The sequence below is a fragment of the Martes martes genome (assembly GCF_963455335.1).
Source record: "Martes martes genome assembly, chromosome: 15".
Classification (NCBI taxonomy): Eukaryota; Metazoa; Chordata; class Mammalia; order Carnivora; family Mustelidae; genus Martes; species Martes martes.
The window spans coordinates 29,160,089-29,184,113 of record NC_137903.1 but is presented as its reverse complement, the minus strand read 5'-3'; the positions used below and the strand labels follow the sequence as shown (position 1 = coordinate 29,184,113).

At 36.4% G+C, this 24,025-nt stretch overlaps 1 protein-coding gene across 1 annotated transcript in view; it reads left to right on the top strand.

Moving 5' to 3' along the window:
- CAMSAP2 (calmodulin regulated spectrin associated protein family member 2) overlaps window positions 1-24,025 on the top strand; it is a 118,393-nt gene that overhangs the window by 15,052 nt on the left and 79,316 nt on the right. The window contains exon 2 of the mRNA XM_080824941.1: window positions 6,984-7,243. Within this exon, the coding sequence (XP_080681067.1) occupies window positions 6,984-7,243 (260 nt within the window). The remainder of the gene's footprint in view (window positions 1-6,983; window positions 7,244-24,025) is intronic.

Here is a 24,025-nt window from a genome sequence, read left to right as displayed (position 1 = left end):
ATTACTATTATTTTTTCCCATTTATTAATTGATGTTCTACAACAAGAAAGAGGTTTTTCTTACTTCTCTTTTGCTACTTTTTCATTTATATCAGGATGGACTCATTGATTCTTGTTTTATTCAGTGGGTTATAATCCTTTATTATCATTATGTATTTTGATGTTCATATTGTCCCAGATTTGCCAGTGGAATCACCTCTCATCTGGATCCTGTGTCCTTCTGACATGGCCCCATCATTTGGTGGCATTTTCTTTCTTTTTGGCACATGTGCACAAACCTCCCCCCCCCACCCCCGCCTCATACATACTAAGACACTCTTAGCTCATCCTGTACTTTGTCTTCTCCAGCTCTGGAAATTGCTGTTTCTTTGCTTTTAGTGAGAAACCAAGATATAGATGCTAGGTTTATTGCTTCTGGGGGTTCGCAGACAGAGCTAGGGAAGACACACATAACATAAAGTACATCTATTTCTTTCTCTGTATATAGACCGATAAAAGACACCCATGTGTTCATAATGATGCTTTGCATTTTAGTTCAACACCAGAGCTCATTCTAGTCTTTCTAGTTCATTTCTAGTCCCTTCCTATATTTGTAACTCCCCTTGTCAGTGAAAAGCTTGGCACCCATTTTGAATTTGGGGTTTCCAAGTGAAGAGTTGAGTAGGCTAGCTGGCTTACAAGGATCTGGGACTCAGAAGAGGTGCTTTAGTCTCACAGGGTAGTGGGAGGAGTGGAGGAGGTAATTTAAGCTCAGGAATGCTGAACAGCACTTAATACATCATTTGGTAAGCGAAAGGGTAGAGGGAGTTCACTTTTAATTGGCATCTCATTTGAAGGCAAAGCTCTATGGTTAGGTACTCTGTGTTGTTTTAGTAAACATTTGAGTGCCTGCTATGTTCCAGGCACTGTGTTAGGTGCCAGTGACACAGGATGGAGAAATATCCTGCTCTCCTTGAGGTTACATTATAGTGGAAAGAGGCAGAAATAAACATACATATTATAGAATTGTATTAACTGTTAATATAGAGGTTTAAAATAAGATGACTGATTGGGTGGTCAGGGAAGGTATATCTGAGGAGGTAACATTTAGCTGAGATCAGAATGGAATGAGCTATCTATGTGAAGGTTAGAGGGAGGAACATTAGAAGCAGAAGGAAGAGCTGGTGTACAGGCCAAAAGGCACAAACTAGGCATGCTGTAGCAACAGAAAGACTTGGATGTCTGGAGCATAGTGGGCCGTTGGGGGAGGGGAGATGGGGTAGAAGAAGGAGGAGGCTGAGTCACATCTGCAGAATATGGAGAAACTTGAACTCAGAGAAAATTACTATACTCAAAATCCTGTAGCAAATAACTGGTAAAATTCAGACTCCTTTTTTTTTTTTTTTTAAAGATTTTATTTGTTTATTCAACAGACAGAGATTACAAGTAGGCAGAGAGGCAGGTGGGAGGAGGGGGGCAGGGAGCAGACTCCCCATTGAGCAGAGAGCCCGATGCAATGCGGGGCTCGATCCCAGGATCATGACCTGAGCCGAAGGCAGAGGCCTCAACCCACTGAGCCACTCAGGTGCCCCCAGACTCCTCTTTTTAAATCCAAAGCCTGTACGTTCAAAAATCCCCAGTTTTCCCCACTATATCGTGCTGCCTCTTAAAGGTAGTGAATGTAGGTTAACTGTAAAGAGGTTTGGTTTTGAAGGTTTTACTTCTTTGCAGAAGAGTGGCCTAGGGAGATAACTCTAAAATATGTATGTATTTATTTTAAGATTTTATTTATTTATTTGACACACAGAGAGAGATCACAAGTAGGTAGAGCAGCAGGCAGAGAGAAGGGGGAAGCAGGCTCCCTGCTGAGCAGAGAGCCTTATGTGGGGCTTGATCTCAGGACCCTGAGATCATGACCTGAGCGGAAGGCAGAGTCTTAACCCACTGAGCCACTCAGGTGCCCCTAAAGTTTTTAAAGACAGGTGCAAGGAATAAATTTTGATGACTAGCACAGAATCTGGGAGTTCAGGGGAGGTTTGAAATATTAGAGTCCTTTTAGGACAGGGCTAATGACTAATATTTTTTTAAAAATAAAGTTTGTTGGAGGGGAGGGTGGTGGGACGGATGGGGTGGCTGGGTGATGGACACTGGGGAGCATATGTGCTATGGTGAGTGCTGTGAATTGTGTAAGACTGATGAATCACAGATCTGTTTCCCTGAAATAAATAATATATCATATGTTAATTAAAAAAATAAAAAACATTTTCATTCATTTATTAGGTATGTATTGAGTGTTTACCATGTACTAGGTATTCAGTTAGGAGTTGGGAATTTATATCCTGGTGAATAAGACAGACATGGTCCTTGCCCTTTGGTTATGTATAAGGATACATCTTTGTCAACAGTGGGCTTTAAAAAATATTTCCATTTTCGTAGGTAAAAAATGACTCATAACTTTCTCTGGTACTGGTACTATTGTTTTTTTCCATGTTATTGACCATTTTCATGTCTTGGTTAATTTCAAGTTCAAGGTTTATGTCTTATTTTCAGTGAGTTTTTCAAACTCACTAGTTCTCTCTCAGTAATTGTTATAGAGCTAATTTTTTTTAGATTTAAAAAATAAGGCAATGTTCCCATGACCAAGCATGGTGATATTTCTGAAATACATTCCCCTCTTACCTCTCTACCCTTCATTGTTTTAAAGAAATCTATATCATTTGCTGGTATATGTATGCAACTACTAACTAACCCATCTTTATAGAAAATTGCCATGAGCAATTCACTGTCTACTCCCTTTACTTGTACTTCAAGCATTTCAGGTGATTATTAATTTCAAAACTTAGATCTAGTCAAGATTTATAATAGCATGATTAAGGTAGGTTCTGCTTAAGTCCTGGTACACAAGAAAAACTTGTCTCTTATCCTTTGCAATTTTAGGAGTGGAGTTTCACTCATCCATTCCTTACACATTAATTTCTTAACTTTTGTGTTCTGGAGGTGAGGGAGAGGGTGAAACCTCTTATCTTTGATTTTTGTCTGTTTTCTAAAATGCTCTTTCAGCTTATTTGTTTCACAATGTGATACAATTTCAAACTTAAAAGAGTTTTGGATAGTTGGCAAAATGAAGTCTTGTTTTAAGCCATGTTTAGTGCTTGAAGACTTGTTTTTGAAAGTGACCTATTTTGTAATACTTACTATGCAGTTTTGCATTCTTTAGGGGGTGGAAAAATCTGTTTTAGGCCCTTTTTTTTGGTCATATTTGTGAAACAGTCTTTGGCTTGTTATGGATCCTTTTTTTTTTTTTTTTTTGCTTTAGGATCCTTTTAAAACATGCACTTTCATATCTTAGGTTTGTAGGTATGCCATAATAAAATGGAAATAGCCCCTCAGCTGTATGTCTTCCACCTTCTAACCTAGTGATCTTGGCAAACCATTGTTACTTTTTAAGATACTTAGCTAGATGATTTCGAGCTAGGACTCTGCATTTATCAAATATGTGCCCTTGGCAAGATAACCTTTCTTAGGTTCCTTATCTTTAAAATGGGGACAAGAGAGTCATTAATATTGAATGATAGAAAGCATGTTTAGGACAGTGTCTTGACACATAAATGTCCTTAGTAGGTGTTAGTATATTCCTAATTCCTAATATATATTTGCATTTTGCCTGATTGTCTAACACTTTTACCAAACTGTTAAAAAGATCAGTGTGAGAGTGGATATAAAAGCAATAAATGAATGTTAGGTAGATGTACAGGTATGGTAGAGAAGTTTGTAATCCTGGAAATTAGCAGTCACTTTTCTTTGCATGGCTTATGTTCAGATACTAAGTCACCTGTATTAGTCATTTTTTTATTGTCACAGGAAATAAAACTCCATTAGGCCTATGTCTTATGATAATTATCTTAAAATCAAATAATTTCTCTTTTAGAGTTGTTCTAAATAACTTCTATATAGTTCCTATGATACTAAATTTAATTTACCAACACTGTATTCTGTAGTTTATACCTGGGGTGAGGCAGCTGTTAAGTTTAAGGCTGGGTCACTATTGGTTAAGGTAGCTATGAAGGAGGAAAAGTGTTTTTAATTATTAAATGAGGATGCTATTTTTAGATGTCACCAGAATCCCAAATTGATATATCTACTCTTGACCTCTTTCCAGAGTCCTATATCCCCAGCTGCTTTTTGGATATTTTTGCTGTCATTTTAAATCAGCATTTCTAAAACTGAGTTTATGATCTTGCTTCCAGAATTAGTGCTTCCTCTGATTTTCTTTTTTCTATTTTTTCTATTAATGTTATCACTGTTTCCCAGGTAACCCAGGCCTAATGGTCTTTGCCATCTTCACCCCCTCGCTTTGCTTTATTCCTGGGTCTTTTTGGGTTTGTATTAAGTAATCCTTTATGTCTTTTACTTCTTGGTTTTCACACTTCGTTTCCTTACCTTTATAGTCTATGTCTGATTTTCACCACTGTCAGTATTGAAGACCAGATTAATTATCCCCAAACATCATTCTATTTTTTTATTTTATTTTATTTATTTGTTTGAGAGAGAGAGAGTGAGAGTGACTGTTTGAGCAGGGAGAGGAACAGAGGGAGAAGCAGACTCCCCACTGAATGATGAGCCTGACATGGGGCTCCATCCCAGGACCCTGAGGTCATGACCTGAGCCAAAGTCAGGTGCTCAACCAACTGAGCCACCCAGGTGACCCCCCCCCCACATCATTCTTAATGTGTCACTCTTCTCCTTTTAGACAGTAAGCAATTCCTTGTTGTATAAAGCCTTCATGTTTAAAAGAGATACTACTTTTGTTTTATCCCCTGCCTCCCATTCCAGCTTTACTGCTCACTCTTATCTTACATGAACCCCTTCCTCCACCCAAATTGTGTCTCTGCACATCTTCTCTTTCTCTCCCTGGCTCTCCCCTTCTGTTTAAATACTCTTTTTTTTTTTTTTTTTTTTGGCTAAATAAATTCTGCCTATTTTTCCTATCCTTTTTCTTAACATAGAAGTCATCTCAGCCCACTATGATGCTGCTTGCTTTGACTTTTAAGCACTTAATTGTTCATTTAGAACAATTGTTCATTTAGCAATTAATTTCTTTCATTTGATGCCTACTCATTCATTGTTTCTGAATTGCTTAACTTCATTTGTCTGTCTAGTCTTCTTGTGGATTATTGACTTCTTGAAGGTGGGGATTATTTCTAACTCCTTGAATTTCTCCAGAACCATGATGGTATATAAAATGAACAATACAGTCATTACTGTAATAATGTTTGATGAAAAAATACTTTTTAAGGATTTATTTATTTATTTTAGGGAGAGGGCGCGTGCATGCATGTGTGTGGGAGGAGGGGCAGAGGAGAAAATCTTTGAGCAGACACCCCACTGAGTGTGGGGCTCAGTCTCATGACCCATGAGGTCATGACCTGAGCCAAAACCAAAAGTCAGACAGTTAACCCGCTGAGCCAACCAGGCACCCCTGATGGAAATATTTTTCTAAATAATAAAAGCTCTTTAAAAACTTTAGGGTGAGAATTGCTGAGGAGTATATTAATATTTTGTGAATATATTTTAAAAATGCTTACTTTGATTAGTACTATGACTTATTTTGAGCTTGTATTAAAGCTGTCTATTCAGAAGCCTCCTAATATCAGTGATTGGGGTTGTCTGGCTTTGAAACCTCACTTTTCAAAGAGGAGGCAGGCAAGGGACTGGCTAGGTGTCACTCAAGAGCTATCAGGTCCTATGGTTGTAGCTCCACGGTAACATGTAACTTAGATGCCTGCCTTTCCTTTCGGAAGACAAAACTCATTCTTAAATTGGCTTTGGTTAAGAGCCCAGAGCCCAGCTAAGGAGTGGGAGGAAGAGGAAGAGATTCAAGGTAGAAAAGACAAGAGAACTTGTAAAACAGTGAGAAGCGTTTTGTTTGTTGCTTTTTTGGTAATCTGGCTACCATCAGATATAAAACCAGCTCCTAAGGTTGTTCTAGAAGTAGACCTTGAGAGAGTAGGGCTTGACATTCTTCAAGGGGAATGGCTGGCAGAAAAGAAACTCAGAAGAATTTGTTTTCTTTCACATGTCCCATTTATAAAGTCTCCTTTCTGTATCTCCATTTCTGTGTCAGTTGGGTGTCCTGGAGGGCTTCTTGGGGTAGGATGGTGAGTGGTAAGGTGAAGGTAGTAGTGATTTACTAGGTGAAGGGATTTTTAAGAGTACTTTTCCCCTAAACTATAGCTGTAACGGTCTGTAAATACCTTTAGCAGGCTAAGCAAGAAGGGCAAGAGACCAGAGACCCTGAGACAGAGGGACAGACTAAGTTAGGCAGTTTTTGTTTTGCAAGTGCTTAGCTGTACAACTTTGGGCAAATGATCTTTTTTTTTTTTTTTAAGATTTTATTTATTTGTTTGACAGACAGAGATCACAAGTCTACAGAGAGGCAGGCAGAGAGAGAGAAGGAAGCAGGCCCCCTGCTGAGCAGAGAGCCCGATGCGGGACTTGATCCCAGGACCCTGGGATCATGACCTAAGCCGAAGGCAGAGGCTTTAACCCACTGAGCCACCCAGGCACCCCTGGGCAAATGATCTTATGCTCCCATTTGGCAAGGGCTTGCGTTTCCCCTGCAGTATCTGTTACAGTGCATTTTCTGGTTGACTGCTTGAATATGAGGGCATTCACTGAAATTAGTTTTTAGGAATCTTTTAGCACATTCTATGGATTTGAGTATGCATTGGAGAAAACTTTCCTCAGAGCACTGGACTTAGAAAACTTTTCTCTTTGTTTCCTTTGTAGTCCCTTTTTAGATTATAGTTGGAACAGTATCTTCTGTAAAGGAGATTTCTATCTCCTTTATTCTAGATTATCTGCCAAGCTCTAGTAAATTATCTTTTTAGTTAAAGGGTTATTGTTATTTTTAAAAGGAATCTTCTGTGACATAATAATTATTAAATAAATTGTATTTCTTTTATAAACATATCCTAAGAATTTTTTTCATCTTAATCTTTATAGAAAATGTGCCAGAGGAACTCCGAGAACCGTTTTACACTGATCAGTATGATCAGGAACACATCAAACCTCCTGTTGTTAATTTGCTTCTATCAGCTGAACTATACTGTCGTGCTGGGAGTCTCATTCTCAAGAGTGATGCTGCAAAACCTCTTTTGGGCCATGATGCTGTAATCCAGGCTTTAGCACAGAAAGGTCTTTATGTCACTGACCAAGAAAAATTGGTAACTGAACGAGATCTCCATAAGAAACCCATACAGATGGTGAGTCTTTATTTATTCAACAGTACTTTGTTTGAAGTGCATACCTTTGAGTGTGAATTGTAAAACGGAGGGAAATATGTTTTGAAATTGGATTGTCATCTCTGCCTAGAGTTTAAAGACTGTCATTTTCTTATAAGCCTCGTTTCCACATGAAGGAAGATTTTAATAAACTATTTTGGAATGCTTGGTGCCATTCTAATACCTAGGAGAAAAAATTACATTCTTTCTACCTCCTTTGAAGTGATTTTTACTTAATTTAAAAACTTATTTTTTCTATCATAGAGATTATCTAGAAGAGATAGGAAGTGTATCCTTGATTTTATCCTCATTAGGAAAAAGATGAGATTTTTGTGTTCATTTACATGCTAGAATGACCTCTTGATAAATTTCTGCATATCATATGTTTTAGTTTATTTAATAAATATTAGTTCATTCTTATGAATGAAGGGCTCTAAGCTGTGACAAGCATTCAGGAGCTTTGTCCTTATAGTCTCTGGAGACAAATCCAAGGTTTAGGTTCATCATATACTGCTTCATTCTGATGTACTACTTTAGCTTAAGTTCACATTAAGTTCACAAAATGCTGAGCATCATTAAGAATAGTATTAGAAGGAAAGAAAGATTTGCACATTTGATTAAATCATGCTCTTACATGAGACTAGTTGTAGAAGGGGAGAGATATATGTAGAAGAACGTATTTAGAAATATACGAAATCATGAAGTTGAAGAAGGATGAACGAAAATTATTTTACCAAATCTAGTACTAAATGAGGTGATGACCTACTTTCTGCCTATTTTCCTTCTTTAAAAAAAAGGAACTATTTGTTATGAGAAATAGAGAATATCTCAAGAAGAATTTAGTTAATGAATGTATAGATTTATAATAGAATTACTAAAGATAACTAAGAATGTTTATTATCACATAGGAGATTTTCAGCTTTCATTGATGGCTTTAAATTCACCTTATGGTTACCCTCTGCATTTTCTATGTCTGTTTTGGATGCGTATCATATATGTGAATGGTTTGCAAACTACAGGGGTGAGCAGAATTCTACTTAGGTGTCCTAGCAGTATTTCATGTTCAACCTCTCTAGAATCACTGCACTGATTGGATGCTGCAGCTATGATTATTTTTGCTTCCATTATTTCAAGGCCAAGTAGATTGTCAAAAAGCACATCACTGACTTCGTGAATCTGTGTTTGTTTAGTAGCTGCTCTTTCAGATATAGTTAGATCCTTTAGGTAACCTGTTGTCTATTTCAGGTCCTCTTTAAGAAGAAACAAACTTAACTTTTTCCGGATTATTTTCCTAGTGCAGTTTGGTGCATGTAAGATAAAATATGAAGATACTTATAGAATTAATTTAAACATGAGGGGTTTGGAAAACAGCTAGTAACATTACTATTGGGTTTCTTTCACACTATATTTGATCCTGGTGATAGCTGTGAATATATTTAAATTCGATTGTAAGAAATGGTATTTAAAGACCATGATTTAAGTGATACAGAATTGCTCTTTGTCTGGTTCTGACTTCTTTCTGTGGGTTTTAGAATACTTCATGTTTGACTACCTCATCTTGACCCTTTTCAGTGTCACATTTATTGACCTGTGCTTTATGTCTATACTTTCAGCTTTTGTCACAGTTTGATTTAAAGCTTCTCAATTGCTGTGAAATTTTGATTGTATAATATTATTAATATTATATTACAGTTTTCAAAAACCTATATGAGAACATTTCTCAGAGTACTGTTAAAAACTTTGTTCCTTAAGAAACTGTTTTGTTTGGTTTTAGAGTAGGAGTAATAAGTTTCACTTTTTTTCTTTGTCTTGCTTTTTGGGAAGTAAAACAGAAAATAGTGTTTAGTTGCACTGAATAGATTGACTTCCAGTACCACCCCCTGCTTTCATCTCTAAATTATCTTAGTACTTTTGGGATCTTTATTTCTGTATGCTGCCTTACAGCCTCTTGGAAAATTCACATGATAGTAACAAAAGTATCAATGTAAATATAAGGCAGGTTGGACTAAGCAGATTTTATTAATTTGGGGGTGGGTTAGGGCTTGGGGGAGTGCCTTTTTTTTTTTTTTTTTTAATGAGAACACATGTTGGAGAACATATGCTTTTTTATCACAGTGCTTTTATAGGCAGATTTTTGGAGAGTATAGCCTTAAAATGTTTTCTTCTGTGTTTATATCAATGGGAAAATATTTTAGACACTGTGTTTTAAAGCCAATTAATAATTATAATGCATTAAAGTTCATCAAGCACATAGTCATTATCTGTAGATGTGAGAAGGGATTGTAGCTATGATCTGCCTATTGACTATTACAAATATGTGAGTAAAAGACAAATGCAAACAATATACAGTCACAGTGCTGAAATGCTTACTGTTCCGAGAACTAAACTTGATGTGTGCTTGAATCAGCATTAAGTGTATGACTGAATAGTTAGCAGAGGAAGAGTTGTGTACATTGAAATCACAGGGGAATATCTTTCAACTGAAAGTATGCTGTAGCCCAAATCACATTATCTATTAAGTTATTTGTGAAAATAATACTGGTATCTAGGATAATATGAAAATTCAGAGACTTGTAGCAAATGGACTCAGATGCTGAAAAAGATAGCTTAAGCGTACAGAGCGGATTTCAAACTTCCTTCCATAGCAAAATGAATTTGCATGTGTATTACATTCAGTATCACTAGGTTAGGCTGGGGAATTTGATCAGGGTCATAAAAATCTTAAATTCATAGAATTTTATAGCCAGGAAGAACTTTAGAAATCAGAAACCAGTATGTATAAAACTTTCCAATGATGTGGAACCTGGGGAACATGAGTACCAGGGAACTTTGAATAGATTCCCAGTTTTCTTGTCAGAACTGTGACATTAGTTACTTAGAAGAGGGGTTTGGATATGTATTTTTAAACAGGTGTTTTGGATGAATTTTATGATCAAGAATGTATGAGAAATTTTGTCTGATCCAGGGTCATTTTATATAAGTGATACTTATTTAGAGAGGCTAAGTGATTTGCCTAAGGTAGAAGTGTTATGCACTAGCAAAACTAAAATTAGAATTTGAATGAGCTAGAATTGTTACTTTCTAATTGATAGTGCTATTATCTGTATCAAATTTATGCACTTAAATGTGTCAAGTTATGTTTACTTAGCTGTCTAAACTATAGTCTGGTTACGAATTAAACTCTGGTTGTGAATCAGCTTTCCAACCATATATGTTTGCATATATGGGAAATAAGAGTTGATGTTTGTAAAAGTCAATTATTTAAGTAAATGTGTATATATGTGTGTGTTTATGTATGTATGTAGTATGTGTGGTATGAAATAATGAGATTGATTTTCATATGATTGCAAAATAACACTTTAAAATCAAATCTTGTTTTGGGACAATCATTATTATAAAAACAAAAAATTTATTTTGATGCACTTTCTTTTAATGACTACCAAAAAAAGATTGAATATCTTATTTGTTTAATGGAAATTAAAGTGGGCTGTTAGGTCATTTGATAATTAAGGCATAAAATGTTCTCTCATGAAGGGCCAGTATTACTTTAGGGATGCTTCTGGGTATTCAGAAAATAAAAGCTAAAAAGTTGTTGTACATATGTGTTACTGGCCAGTAAACTGCTTTGTTATAATAGAAAGCTAGTGAAGCTGTGGTTAAAACATAGAAAGATGATGGAGATATTTTTTACTCTCAAGAAAGATATTGTATGTAAAGAAGAGTTACTTCATTTTATCACATTTCATGGTCTGCATTAAGCTGACCATTAATGCCTCCCCTTGAATGACATTGAGCTTAGGAACTAGTGAGGAAGAGGCCTGCAGAAAAACACTAATTAGATAACATGAAATACGTGCTTTAAATGTAAGTTTAAGCACAGGGAATAGAGAGGTGGATGTAATGATTTCTTCTAGGGAGGGACAGAATGACTGAGGTTTCAGTGGATAGGAAAAGGAATGAGATGAGAATGGCAACCAGGTTGAAGGGGTTGTTTGAGTCAAGTTTGAACTGTGAAAGTAGGTTATGTATTACAAGTGACAGCGTTGACTGCACGGAAGCATAGAAGTGAGATGAGGCTAAAAAATAGGTTGGGGTTAGATCATGAAGAGGCTGTGAACTGAATAAGGATTTTTAAACTTTTTTGTGGGATATAAGGGATATAAGATCATGGAATAAAAAAAAGATCATAAGTTTTCATATTATATTCTTTGGTTTTTGGTGATGGTGGTGGTCCTTTGTTGATTTATTCTTTCCCTACCTATAGTAAACAAAACATTGTAAAACACTGTGAAACACTTTGTGAGCTCTTATACTGTCAGCTTAGTGTAAAATACGATAGTTTATTCTCAGATTTTTCTGATTTGCTTACATCTATCGTTATACTTGTTCATTTCTCAGATTCTCTAGTGGCTCTTTTTATTTAATTTACTGTGCCAGGCATGGGATTGCACTTTATATATTGTATCTCACATAATTTAATTCTTAGGACAACTCTGACAGGAAAATATATTCTCTGTTCTACTGATGAGGAACTGAGGCTTTGAGAACCTAAGTAAGGTCACAGGGCAATCATAGTAACTAGCGAAGGCAGGATTCAGACCGTCTCTATTTTAGCTATAAGTCCCATGCTCTTGCGGTGTCTTGCTGGCTCAGTTGGTAGAGAATTTGACTTTTTTTTTTTTTTTAAGATTTTTATTTTTTTCTTTGAGAGAGAGCAGGAGAGAGAGGGAGAGAGAGAGAATCCAAAGCAGACTCTGTGCTGAACATAGAACCTGACACAGGGCTCGATCCCATAATCCTGAGATCGTGACCTGAGCTGATACCATGATTTGGATGCTTAACTGACTGAGCCACCCAAGAGCCCCATACATGTGACTCTTGATCTTGGGGTTGTAAGTTTGAGCCCCATGTTGGGTGTAGAGATTACTTAAAAATAAAATCTTAAAAAAAAAAATCCCATGTTCTTAACCACTACATTGTTGTGTTTTTTTGTTTTTTTCTTGTTTTTTGTTTTTTGTTTTTGTCTGTGCCTGAGTAATAGGAAGGTAGTTGGAATAGGTAACAGGACTAGGTATAGGAAAGTGGGAAGTGGAGAGGTAGAAGGAAATAAAATGGTATGCTACCAGGAAATCTGCCTGGTGGTTTGAAATCTTGGGTAATTTGTCCATGCTGCTTTTCAAAGTAATTTACCACTAGTTCCGGTCTTGAAGGTTATGTTAATTTCATGTACTAGCAAATAACTGTAAGCTTTGACTTGTTTGACTGTGAATAGATGATGAGGCAGAGTTATGACAGAGCCTTTCTGGGTGGATATGAGTTTCTTGATTTTAAGAACGTGTAAGGTAATTCCCTTGTTACCATTATCTTTGCTGGATGTATGAAAGGTGTTGAGGACAGAGAAGCTGATCTCAGGAACATGTGCTGTTCCTTTTTTCTTTGTCTTCCTTCCTGTCCTTTTTCAACATGTTGGTCTTGTTTGGCAGCTATTCTTATGGATTTCCATGGTGCCAGCATCTGTTGGAACTTAGTGTAATTTACTCATGTTTCTAGAAGCTTAAAATTTTTTTCCACTACTTAAGAAGATTAAAAATTACATGTTAGAGGAAGAGAATTATATAAATGTAAACATTGCAATAGTAGTTGAGATATTAATTTCTGGTCACTCTTATATACTAATGATTTGCAAAGTTACGAGCGGAACTTGTCTGTGAAGAGGGTTTTTAAAATTCACCCATAGTGCTGGATCTCAGTTTTCTCTTTCCCACTAATCATGTACCTCATTTGGATTCCATTATTTCTAGGTAACATATTATGTACACCTTAGTTACCAATTCACATTATCTTTTGATATTTTACAACCATGTTTATTATGTTTGAGTCAGTGTTTATTTGTAATAATTTATTTAGAACTCCAGGTTTACTTTCTATAGGAATAACCTGATGACTGGTGTTTATTTTGCCAGATGATCTTCCAAAAACCTTTTCTATTTATACTAAAACTGAAGTCAGGCCTTCTATTAACTTTCTTAGTTTATTTATGGAGCCTCTGCTATGTACTGTGTATTTTCTACTGTGATTAAAAAGAGTTTCTATCCTTCAGGGTCTTGCTTTCCACTGAGGATTATAGAAAAATGACCAAATTATATAACTTTTAGGTGTACAGAGGCACCAAACTTGGTCCTACACTTACGCTGAGTTTTGAAGGAATTTACCAGGGAGGCAAAGATGGGCATGTAGTAAGGTAGTGTATATGAAAGTATAACAGGATGTTAAAAGGGAGTGTGAGAGCATCATTGCATGCTTAGGGAAAAACAAAGGAGTTTGGTTGTAGCTTTAGAATTAGGTACATGTAGGGAACCATGAGAAATGAGACCAGAGTTAGATGGGGACAGGACATGAATAACCTTTTATGCCATACCAAGTATATACTTTATCCTGAAATGATAGGGATCCACCTAGTATAGGGTTTTAAACCAGAGGGGATACTGTCAGAATTGTGTTACAGAAAGTCACTCTAGTGGTATTGTGAAGGAGATAGCACTTAGGAAGCTGTTAAAACAGCCGGGACCTGAAGTAGAGGCTGTTGAGATGTAGAAGAGAGTTTGATTGGAGGAAGCATTTTTGAAGTAGAATTAAGGTGATTTTTGAATCCTCACAGCTGGGAAATGAAGAGAAGCTAGAATAGGTCTGGCAAAAAGATTTTATCCCATATGCCAACTCTGATTAATAGGTGGTTAACTACTAGAAGTTGGGGAAAATAGCTTCTTGGTTTCACTCTGTTCTTCTGGGAGACTCAAGGTCTAGATGTTAGCTTCCCCATCCTCTGTTGCTCCTGGTGCTTTAGATCCCTGATATTTTTATTCAATAATGATAAAAAACAAAAACAAAAACCCAAAATAACCAAAGGGTCAGCTTTATAGTTTGAATATATATTTAATATATTAAATAAATAAACATTTAATACAAATATCAGTTGAACTGATATTCTTAAATTTCTTATTTTTGATGAGAACGATAAAGGTGACTCTGTCTTATCTTATGCTCTTTTTTCTTCTGAGTACCTGTTGGAAAAAAGGAGTTGTATATAAGTGAAAGTGGATCTTTCTGTGTACAGAAAAATGAAATAAGATTGATATTTATTTTGTTAGAGTATCCTGGTTTTTAGTTTATGTTATTCTTACATATTTACCACAAAGATGGATGGGAATTCCTGGATATAATAAACTTACTCAGTTCTACTTTGTACACTAAGTGAGGCTGGTGATGAAGTAGACGATCTCTGCCCAAAAGATGCTCTTGGAAGACATTAGGGGTTATGTGGGATTTTCAAAGAGCTACAGTGTGGAGACTTGTCTAGACATGTGCAGGCTTGTGGGGATGAAATGAGAGATAAACAGAATTGAGCATACTTGACATTAGTTTTTAATGCAGTATATGAGAGAGGTCATAGTATTCTTGTTGTATAGGTGAGGAAACTGACACCCACAAAAGGTGCATTAATTTGCCCAAGGCCAAGCAGGTGATAAAACATGATGCTAGGATTTAAACTTGTATCTGCTGCCTCCAAAGCCATGTTTATCCCATTTACACCAGATGGCCTTTAAAAAAATCCGGCCGAGCAAACTAATAGGAAAAAAAGTGAGATTGTATGTGAAATCTAAAACAAACAAACAAGCTCAGAGATGCAGAGGGCAGATTTGTGGTTGCCACGGGCAGCAGGTAGGGTGTGGGCAAAAGGGTTAAGAGAGTCAAAAGGTAGAAACTTAGAGTTTTAAGTAAGTCATGGGATTGTAACGTACAATGTGGTGACTAAGTTAATAATATTATAGTGCATATTTGAAACTTGCTAAGATAATAAATCTTAAAAGTTCTCCTCAAAGGAAAAAAATTCTGTCACTATGTATTGTGACAAATGTTGACTAAACTTAATGTGATCATTTCACAATATATATAAATATTGAGTCATTATGTTATACATCTGAAACTAATATGTCAATTATACCTCAGTTAAGAAAACTACCATTTCTATGGTGCTTAATAGTTGATGATGCATTTACACTTTTTTTTTGGTAACACCCAGAAAAGATAATTAGGGTAGTTATTATCATCTCCTTTTGACAAGTGAGGAAACCTTATGGATGGATTTATTTACTAAGATACTTACTTGGTTTCTTCTGACAGGTGTAGAAAGAGGCGGTGAATAGATCATGATCAAATAGCTAGTTAGTGACAAAGCAGAGGTAGTTCCCAGATCTTCCTGACTCCTAACCCAATGCTTATTCTACAAATACATTGCACTACCATCCTTTTTCCCATCCTTGTGGATTATAATCTGCATTGATTCTGGGAAGACCCACAGAGAATGTTAGCATGAAGTAGAATGTCACACACAGAGTGTTCAGCAATGACAGGGAATCCCAAGAATGGTAGGAAGGAAAGGGAATTGTTTTGGTCACTGTCTTAGTCTGTTCAGGCTGCAGTAATAAAATACCACAGACTGAGTAATTTATAAATAAACTTATTTTTTGTAGTTTTGGAAGCTAGAAAGTCCAAGATCAAGGATCAGCATGGTTGGGTTCTGGTGAAGGCCTCCTTCTGGATTGTAAACTACAAATTTCTCATTGTGTCCTCACATGCTGGAAAGGGCAGGGATTTCTCTGGAGCCTCATTTGTAAGGGCATTCATCCCATTCATGAGGGCATGGGCCTCATGACCTAATCATCTGCCAGAGGCCCTGTCTCTGATACCATCACCTTGGGCATTAGAATTCTAACATAGGAATTCTGGGGAAACATGAACATTGGGACCATAGCAGGTACTCTTTTCTTAGGTAACAGATGAATCTCATTTAGTGATCGCTGACATATAAAGTTGCAGATTTTTAAAAACATATTTATTTAGTAGACAGAGAAAGAAGGAACACAAGCAGGGGGAGTGGTAGAGTGAAAGCAGGCTTCCCGCTGAGCAGGGAGCCAGCCCCACGTGGGGCTTGATCCCAGGACACTGGGATCATGACCTGAGCTGAAGGCAGACGCTTAAGGACTGAGCCACTCAGGCGCCCCTAAAGTTACAGATTTTAAGAAATAGAGTGACTCACTTTGCAAAATAGTATTGTAATTTAAAAAATATTTTAGGTTTCATTTTCACAATTTTCCTGGTTTAAAAACAATCCTGGTTTAGAAAAACAGGACTTAAAATAACTGAGTTTTTAAGAAAACATGTGAAGGGGCGCCTGGGTGGCTCAGTTGTTAGGCTTCTGCCTTCGGCTCAGGTCATGATCCTGGGGTCATAAGATCAAGCCCTGCATTGGGCTCCCTGCTCACTGGGAAGCCTGCTTCTCCCTCTTCCATTCCTCCTGCTTGTGTTCCCCTCTCTCTGTCTCTCTCTGTCAAATAAATAAATAAATACAATCTTAAAAAAATAAAAGAACACATGTGAAATGAAAAATGTTTATTATAATGTTCAGTGTATGTTTGTTGTATTAAAAGTTTGTTCTTACATAAAATCTAGGTTCTTTGTTAAACATATTTTATATTTTTTTTCTAGCTTTATTGACAAAAATTGCATTATGTTTAAGGTGTACATATTCATTGTATATATTTATACAATGTTTTAGTGTGCATATTCATTGTGTATATTTATCATATTGAACCAAGTATTAGATCTTGAACAATAAGGGCTCAATAAATGAAGTGTTAATTTCGGGCCACAAAGATCAGATATTTTGGACAAATTGAGATGGTGGACAGTTTCTTATTTCCCTAGAGACCATGTGTATGCATCTTACCCTGCTCTTGGCTATTGCTGATTTATCTAAGGGTGGAGATACCTGATATATGGTGGGCTGATTGGATTCTTTACTGAGAATCTGAAAACCCAAATGGAGAGAGAACCCCAGCACAGTGATAGTAGGCAGTTGGAGCCCCATCTTACCAAGGCTGTGCCCTATAGACGGAAGGCTGTGCCCTATAGACGGAAGTCTGTGAACTCCCGCTGCTGAGATTGCTGGCGCGGCTCAGCTTCTGTCTTTCTGAGTTTAGCGGTTCAACTCCTCCACAGATGCTGCCAACTAATCCAGTGCCCTCCCAAGAAGCCCCAATTTTTGTTCAAATTGGCACAGTTAATTCAACATTTATATTCTGTTGCTTGCTATTAAAAGAACTGTAGCTAAATATTAAATAAAGAAAAAGCCGTCCATTATTTATTTTCTTTTTCCCCAATCGAGGACACATTTTAGCTATGAAGTTTCAGAGCTGAAAGACCCTGGCAGTTATTTGGTCTGGAGTACTGACATTCTTTTGACTGTGACTCACAGAAGTACATTTTACTGCAAATGTTATTTGCCACACCTGGTTTACTTAGTTACTCATATATTATAGAAACAGAAGTATTTATGCTTTTAACTTGATTTTTGTTCTATTCTAGTTGGAAAAAATTAGTTATAACTAACTGAATTGACTTCATGTATGACCTGTGAATGGCTTATAAGCCCACATTAAAAACCAATTTAATTAAATTACATTATTTTATAGAGAAGAGCAGTAAATGACAGTGTTGGTATCGAAAACTAAGTATACCACCATGTTTTTCTTAAAAATGTATTTTAATATTCAATTACCAATAGCTTCTATCTGTTTTAATAAAAAGAACTATGGGAATAACGTTTGTATGTGGTTTTGCCTCCTTAAGATTTACTTTATCTAGGGCGCCTGGGTGGCTCAGTGGGTTAAAGCCTCTGCCTTCGGCTCAGGTCATGATCTCAGGGTCCTGGGATCAAGCCCCCGCATCGGGCTCTCTGCTCAGCAGGGAGCCTGCTTCCCCCTCTCTCTCTGCCTGCCTCTCTGCCTAATTGTGATTTCTTTCTCTGTCAAATAAATAAATAAAATCTTTAAAAAAAAAAAGATTTTTTTAATATAATTTCTGTGGTATATTGCTGTCAGGTTAATTTTCCTGAAATGAAACTGGTATCTGTCTTAGTTTCCAATTCAGAAAATTTTAATAATTTTATTTGACTTGAAATGTAATATACTTTACAGTTGTACATGCAATTCTTTTTTTTTTCTTTTGGCTTTTCAGAGTTAGCATCTAATGATGATGATGAAGCATCTAAAGTTGCTTCAGACTTTATATGTAAAATAGATAATTTATTTTTTCAGATTTTTTATGAGGTATAATTGATATATAACATCAGATTAGTTTCAGTTATACAGCATAATGATTTGAATATATTGTGAAATAATCACAGTAAGTGTAGTTAACACATGTCACCATATATATTTACAAAATTTTGTTTTTCTTTTGATGAGGGCTTTTAAGATGTACTCTTAGAACTTATAAATATGTATAGTACTATCAACTCTAGTCATCGTGCTGCACATTATATCCCCATGACTTAAGTCATGTAAGTTTATAGCTTTTGACCCCCTTCATCCATTTTGCCTACTCCCTACCCTCCATCTCTGGCAACAACCAATCTGTTATCTATATCTGTGAGCTTGTTTTTTTGTTATTGTTGTGTTTTAGGTATTACATATGAATAAGATTGTATGATATTTGTCCTTCTCCGACTGGTTTCACTTAGTGTATGCCCTCAAAGTCCATCCATGTTGTCACAGTTGGCAAGATTTCATTCTTTTTTTATGGTTGAATAATACTCTGTGTGTGTGTATGTTTGTGTGTTTTCACACTTTCCTTATCCATTGATGGACACTTAGGTCGTCTCCATATCTTGGTTATTATAATATTTACAGTATTAGTGCTGTAGTGAATGTGGGCGTGCATATATCTTTTCCAGTTAGTGTTTTGATAGTTCACTTTGGAATAATGAAAGTTTGTGATCTTATCTTCATAACTCATTCAAAGTAGCAAAAGCTAAGATACTTAGGAAGTTGTCTGATGTTACAGACTTGCTAGCAATAATTTTTGTTGTTTACTGGTGATGAATTAAACATATATTAACTGAGGCTTTTCATCTTTTAAAACAACGAAAAAGATAACTATTCATTATAGGTTACTAAACTTCTTCAGTAGGTGGTACAGTAGAAGGTGGTTTATATTTATAAATGATACATAATTATTGGTATATAATTATATATGCACAAATACATAATTAGAGCAGAAAGAATGAGATGTTGCGGCAGGTTGGATACCAAAATGTAGATGTTTCTAATTTGCACACTTCCAGTCCATTGCTCTAGAGCAGCAGGTGGTCATTGCAGTTGTCTGCAGCTATCTATTCCCCAGTCTCTTTGAACAGATTGAGCTCCCACCTCAGCCCCGTGATACCAACCCACTTTTGCAGCTTGTAGGTTATAGCAGTTTAAGAAATTGTTTTTAACTCATGTCAGTGATGTGATTTAAAGAAAGAAAATAGGTGATCATTAAAACAAAAACTTTAAAAAGTGTTCCATTTGGATGCTTGCTTGTGTTCATACACCTGGATAAATGAGCTTCTGTAATAAGAAGAAAAAAATCTTTATGTTATTCAGATTCCTTCTGAACCTGTACTGTTCTGTGGTTGAAAAGAGGGTTACGATGAGCCATGTTACAAGTGAGATACGTTACAAAGCTGTCCCAGGGGTCCATCTTTCTTTTTAGGAAATTCTTTTAATAAACTCGCAGGGATGTAAGAATGCTGATTATTGTTTCCCTGAATTTATACATTTTACTTTGTTGGTAAGCAGTCAAACAAATAAACAAAAAAATTTTAAAAGGTAACTTTAGAGACTGGTAAGGACTATGAAGAAAGTAAAAGCAGGATAATGTGGATAATGTGATCGAGTGATCTGAGGCAATTGTGTGCTCTTCTCTTTAGTTAGAATGGCTAGGGGCATCCTTACATGGAATGTATTTGAGCAGAGATCTACGTGATGAGGAGCCAGTTAGGCAAAAATAAGGGGAAAGAAGATAGCTGACAGAAGGAACAAATTCGAAGGCCCTGAATTGGTAGGTCATCTACAAAATAAGTAAACTTCATGTCTGGATGATACAATTCCTAACTAGGAATTTCCTGGAGGGAATATTTTCAGGAATTGAAGTTTTAGGTTTACATTTATTTACCATAAAATTATATAATTTATACAATATGAAATGCTGATTTCTTTCAGTAAATATTTTTTGGAAATTTTCCTGGGCCTGAGAAGTGGGATGCAGTAATTAGATGACAGACCAAGCCCTTGCTTTCATAGAGATAATATTTTAGTAGCAAAGACAAGCAGTAAAAAGCTAAACAAATCATAACAATTTCAAACAGTGGTAAATGCTGTGAAGAAAATAAATCAAGAGGAAGGGGCTAGAGGAAGTAGAATGTGCTATTTTCATAGGAGATGGTTAGGGAAGTCCCGTCTAGAGAGTCGACATTTGAACTGAGACCCAAACACCAGAAGGACAAGCATGTGAAATCTGGGAAAAGAACATTCCAGGCAAAAAGAATAGTAAGGTTAATGGCCTTGATGTAGGAATGAGTTTGGTATGTTTCAGGAACTGAAGGCCACTGAAGTTAGCTGTGAACAAGTTGGATAGGGAGAGTAGATAGAGATAAAGATTGTAGCCAAAGCAGGTAGAGCCCTGTAGACCATGATAAGAAGTTTAAATTTTATTCTGAGTGTGCATGGAAATCATTGGAGGATTTTAAGTAGGGCAAGGAGTTTTATCTGGTTTACTTTTTAAAAAGTGCTTTCAGGTTGCTTTATAGATAGTGGATGTAGAAGGTAGGTGGGGAATGTGGGGAGACAGCTGGAGAATCAGGAATTGTATTTTAGACCTGTTAAGTTTTCAATGCCTTCTAGCTGTCCAGTCGTTGAATATATGAGTCTGAAGTTCAGAAATCCTGTGTAGAGATTTAAATTTGAGAGTCATCAGCATTTGAAGTCCATGGGCCTGAATGAAAGCACGTAGGAAAAGAAGTTGGGTAGATAATCATTAAAAGCCATTATAGTAATTATAGTGTTGCAGAGGAGCTTCCCTTAGGATTGTCAGTGTTTTCGTTTAGTAACATCATAGTAAGACAAAATAATTTGAAAAAAGACTGGATAACATATATGAGATAACTTTAGTAAGTACAGAGTGCTATAAAGTAATATAGAACCAGTATTTCTTGCATGGTGAAGCAGTAAATTAATAGGTAAGGACATTCAAAAGCTTTTTCCTTATATCAAAAAGTTCTACCAAACTTATTCTTTTGAAAAAATTGTTTCTTGGGTGTTGAAAATGCAAGAAGTTGGGTGCTCTTAAGTAGTATTTGGTCAGAGAGCTCAGGAACATTTGTCTTGTTCTTTGACTAAGACTTCAGGTTGCTTTTTAGAGAAATACTTGAAAGAAAGTGCAGAAAAAGCAAAGGAAGACAAAACATTTTAGTGTTAGCTCAGGTTTGGTTCCAGACCCCAGTACAAAATTTTGGTGAGCCACACTGAACCAGGTAAAAGGTTCTTTCTGTCCTCCTTTACTCTGGCCTAGAACCAAGTAGTAATAAGATGTCCTTTATGTTCCTATAATAGCCAAATGTGGAACTTATTATTCCAGTAGGGTCCATGGCTATCCTGCCTGTTTCAGAAGAAAAAGAATCTGAGAGTAGGAGAGAGAAGCCTGGGTGAGCGTGCAGGGAGAGCAGGAGAAAATGGAGAATTGGTCATTGACTGGAAGAGTGGGAGAAGTTGGGTGAGAAACAGGAGGAGGCAGTGAGAACTAAAGGTGGGGAAAGCAGGAGCTGGAGTGAGGAGAAGACCAGGTCCAGGTAGGAGTTGCCTCCATAGCCCTGTTAACTTGGAATACCTTTAAAGAAGAGGAGAAAGAGCTTGGATTTCTTATAGATCCTCATGAGATCTTTCTGGTCGTAGGGAAGAGCGAACAAAAGAAGGATGACTGGCCTTTCCTCTTGAGGGAGCAGGTCCTGGGCTCATGAACATTGCAGCCACATGGACAGATGACAAAGAGGCCACGCATGACTTGGTACTGACCTTGATATTTAAAGACACCATCCCTACAAAATGTGGGGACCCAGTCAGTGTTTCAGAGTCTATTTCTAACCACTATTTCTTTCTCAGGTATGGAGTAAAGGGAAGGATGGAGTTGCTCAAAGAGAAAGAGTATTTCCTTTTCTTTAAGCCAAAACTTTATGGTTAAAAGGATTCAGATTTTCAGTTTTTTGTCTATGTGATGAAGCTACTTCAAAAAACATACTAAAAATTAGTTGGAATAGACATAGTGAAATATCTTATGTAATAATTTGAAAGGAAATAGAATATTGCATTTATCTCCACTTCTTTTAAAAAGATTTTATTTATTTATTAGAGAGAGAGAATAGCAGAGGGAGAAGGAAAGCAGGGAGCCCAATGTGAAGCTTGATTCCTAGGACCCTGGGATCATGACCTGAGCCGAAGGCAGGTGCTTAACTGACTGAGCCACCTAGGCACCCCTCTACTTTTTTCCTTTTTTTAAAAGATTTTATTTTTTTATTTTGAGAGGGAGATAGTAGGGGGTGGAGAGCATGCATGGTGGGAGAAGCAGACTCCTCACTGAACAGGGAGCACAACGTGGGGCTTGATCCCAGAACCATGAGATCATGACCTGAGCCCAAGGCAGACTCTTCACTGACTGAACTACCCAGGTGCCCAGTCTCTGCTTTTTCTTTTAGTGTTTAATTTTTATTGACATATAATTGATACACACACACACACACACACACACACGCACACATTTTAGGTGTTGTACATCATAATGATGTGATATATTTATATATTGTGTAGTGATTACCACATTTAATTATGTCTCCATTATTGAGACTTATTTCTCTGATAAGTGAAGAAAAATGGTACTGATATACTACAAGTACCAAACAACTTTATATGTTAAACCTGTTTTTGGAAATTTTAGAAGTCATTTTTTAGAAAAGGTAGCTTATAGATTTGATTTATTTGTATATGTTGGAGTCAAGGTAGAAGTCCTCAAATCAAATTCTTAATAGGGAAAAAAATGCCTACTACTTTATAGTTGTTCCACCCAAGCAAGGCTAGCGGAAAGTGTGCCTTTTTTTTTTTTTTTTTAAGATTTTATTTATTTATTTATTTATTTGAGAGAGAGAGTGAGAGAGAGCATGAGAGGGAAGAAGATCAGAGGGAGAAGCAGACTCCCTGTAGAGCCGGGAGCCTGATGAGGGGATTCGATCCCAGGACTCCGGGATCATGACCTGAGCTGAAGGTAGTTGCTTAACCAACTGAGCCACCCAGGTGCCCTGAAAGTATGCTTTTTATTACAGAATCCGTTTAACAAATACAGGGCCATGTTGATCATGTTTGTTATATTTCCAGCATCTGACCCAGAGAAGATTCTGAATCGGCGAAGGATTAAGAGATGTTAGTGAATATTTAAATTAAGAATTAAGTATCTTTTGAAAGAGAATTCATTTAGAATTACTACTAAGAGAGTAGTGAATATTTGGTTTTGATTTTTGTTTTCCTACAGATTTGAATAGAGCTTTCATTATTCGTATAGTACATATTTATTAAGCTGCCAGTATTAAGTATTCTGGAGGAGGCTCATGAACTCATGGAATTTATAATAGAATCTGATTAAGCAATTAAGTTTTTAGCTTTCTACTTTATCATTTTAACATAATAAGTGTCTCTGCTTTCAGATAATCATGGGGAAAAGAGTATAGATTTTTGGTTTGTTAACTCACTTGCTGACTCCCCTCTCTACCTTTGTGTTTTATGTTCAGCTGTGGTATTAAAATATAACAATATATGTATATCTAATCACCACGAGTAC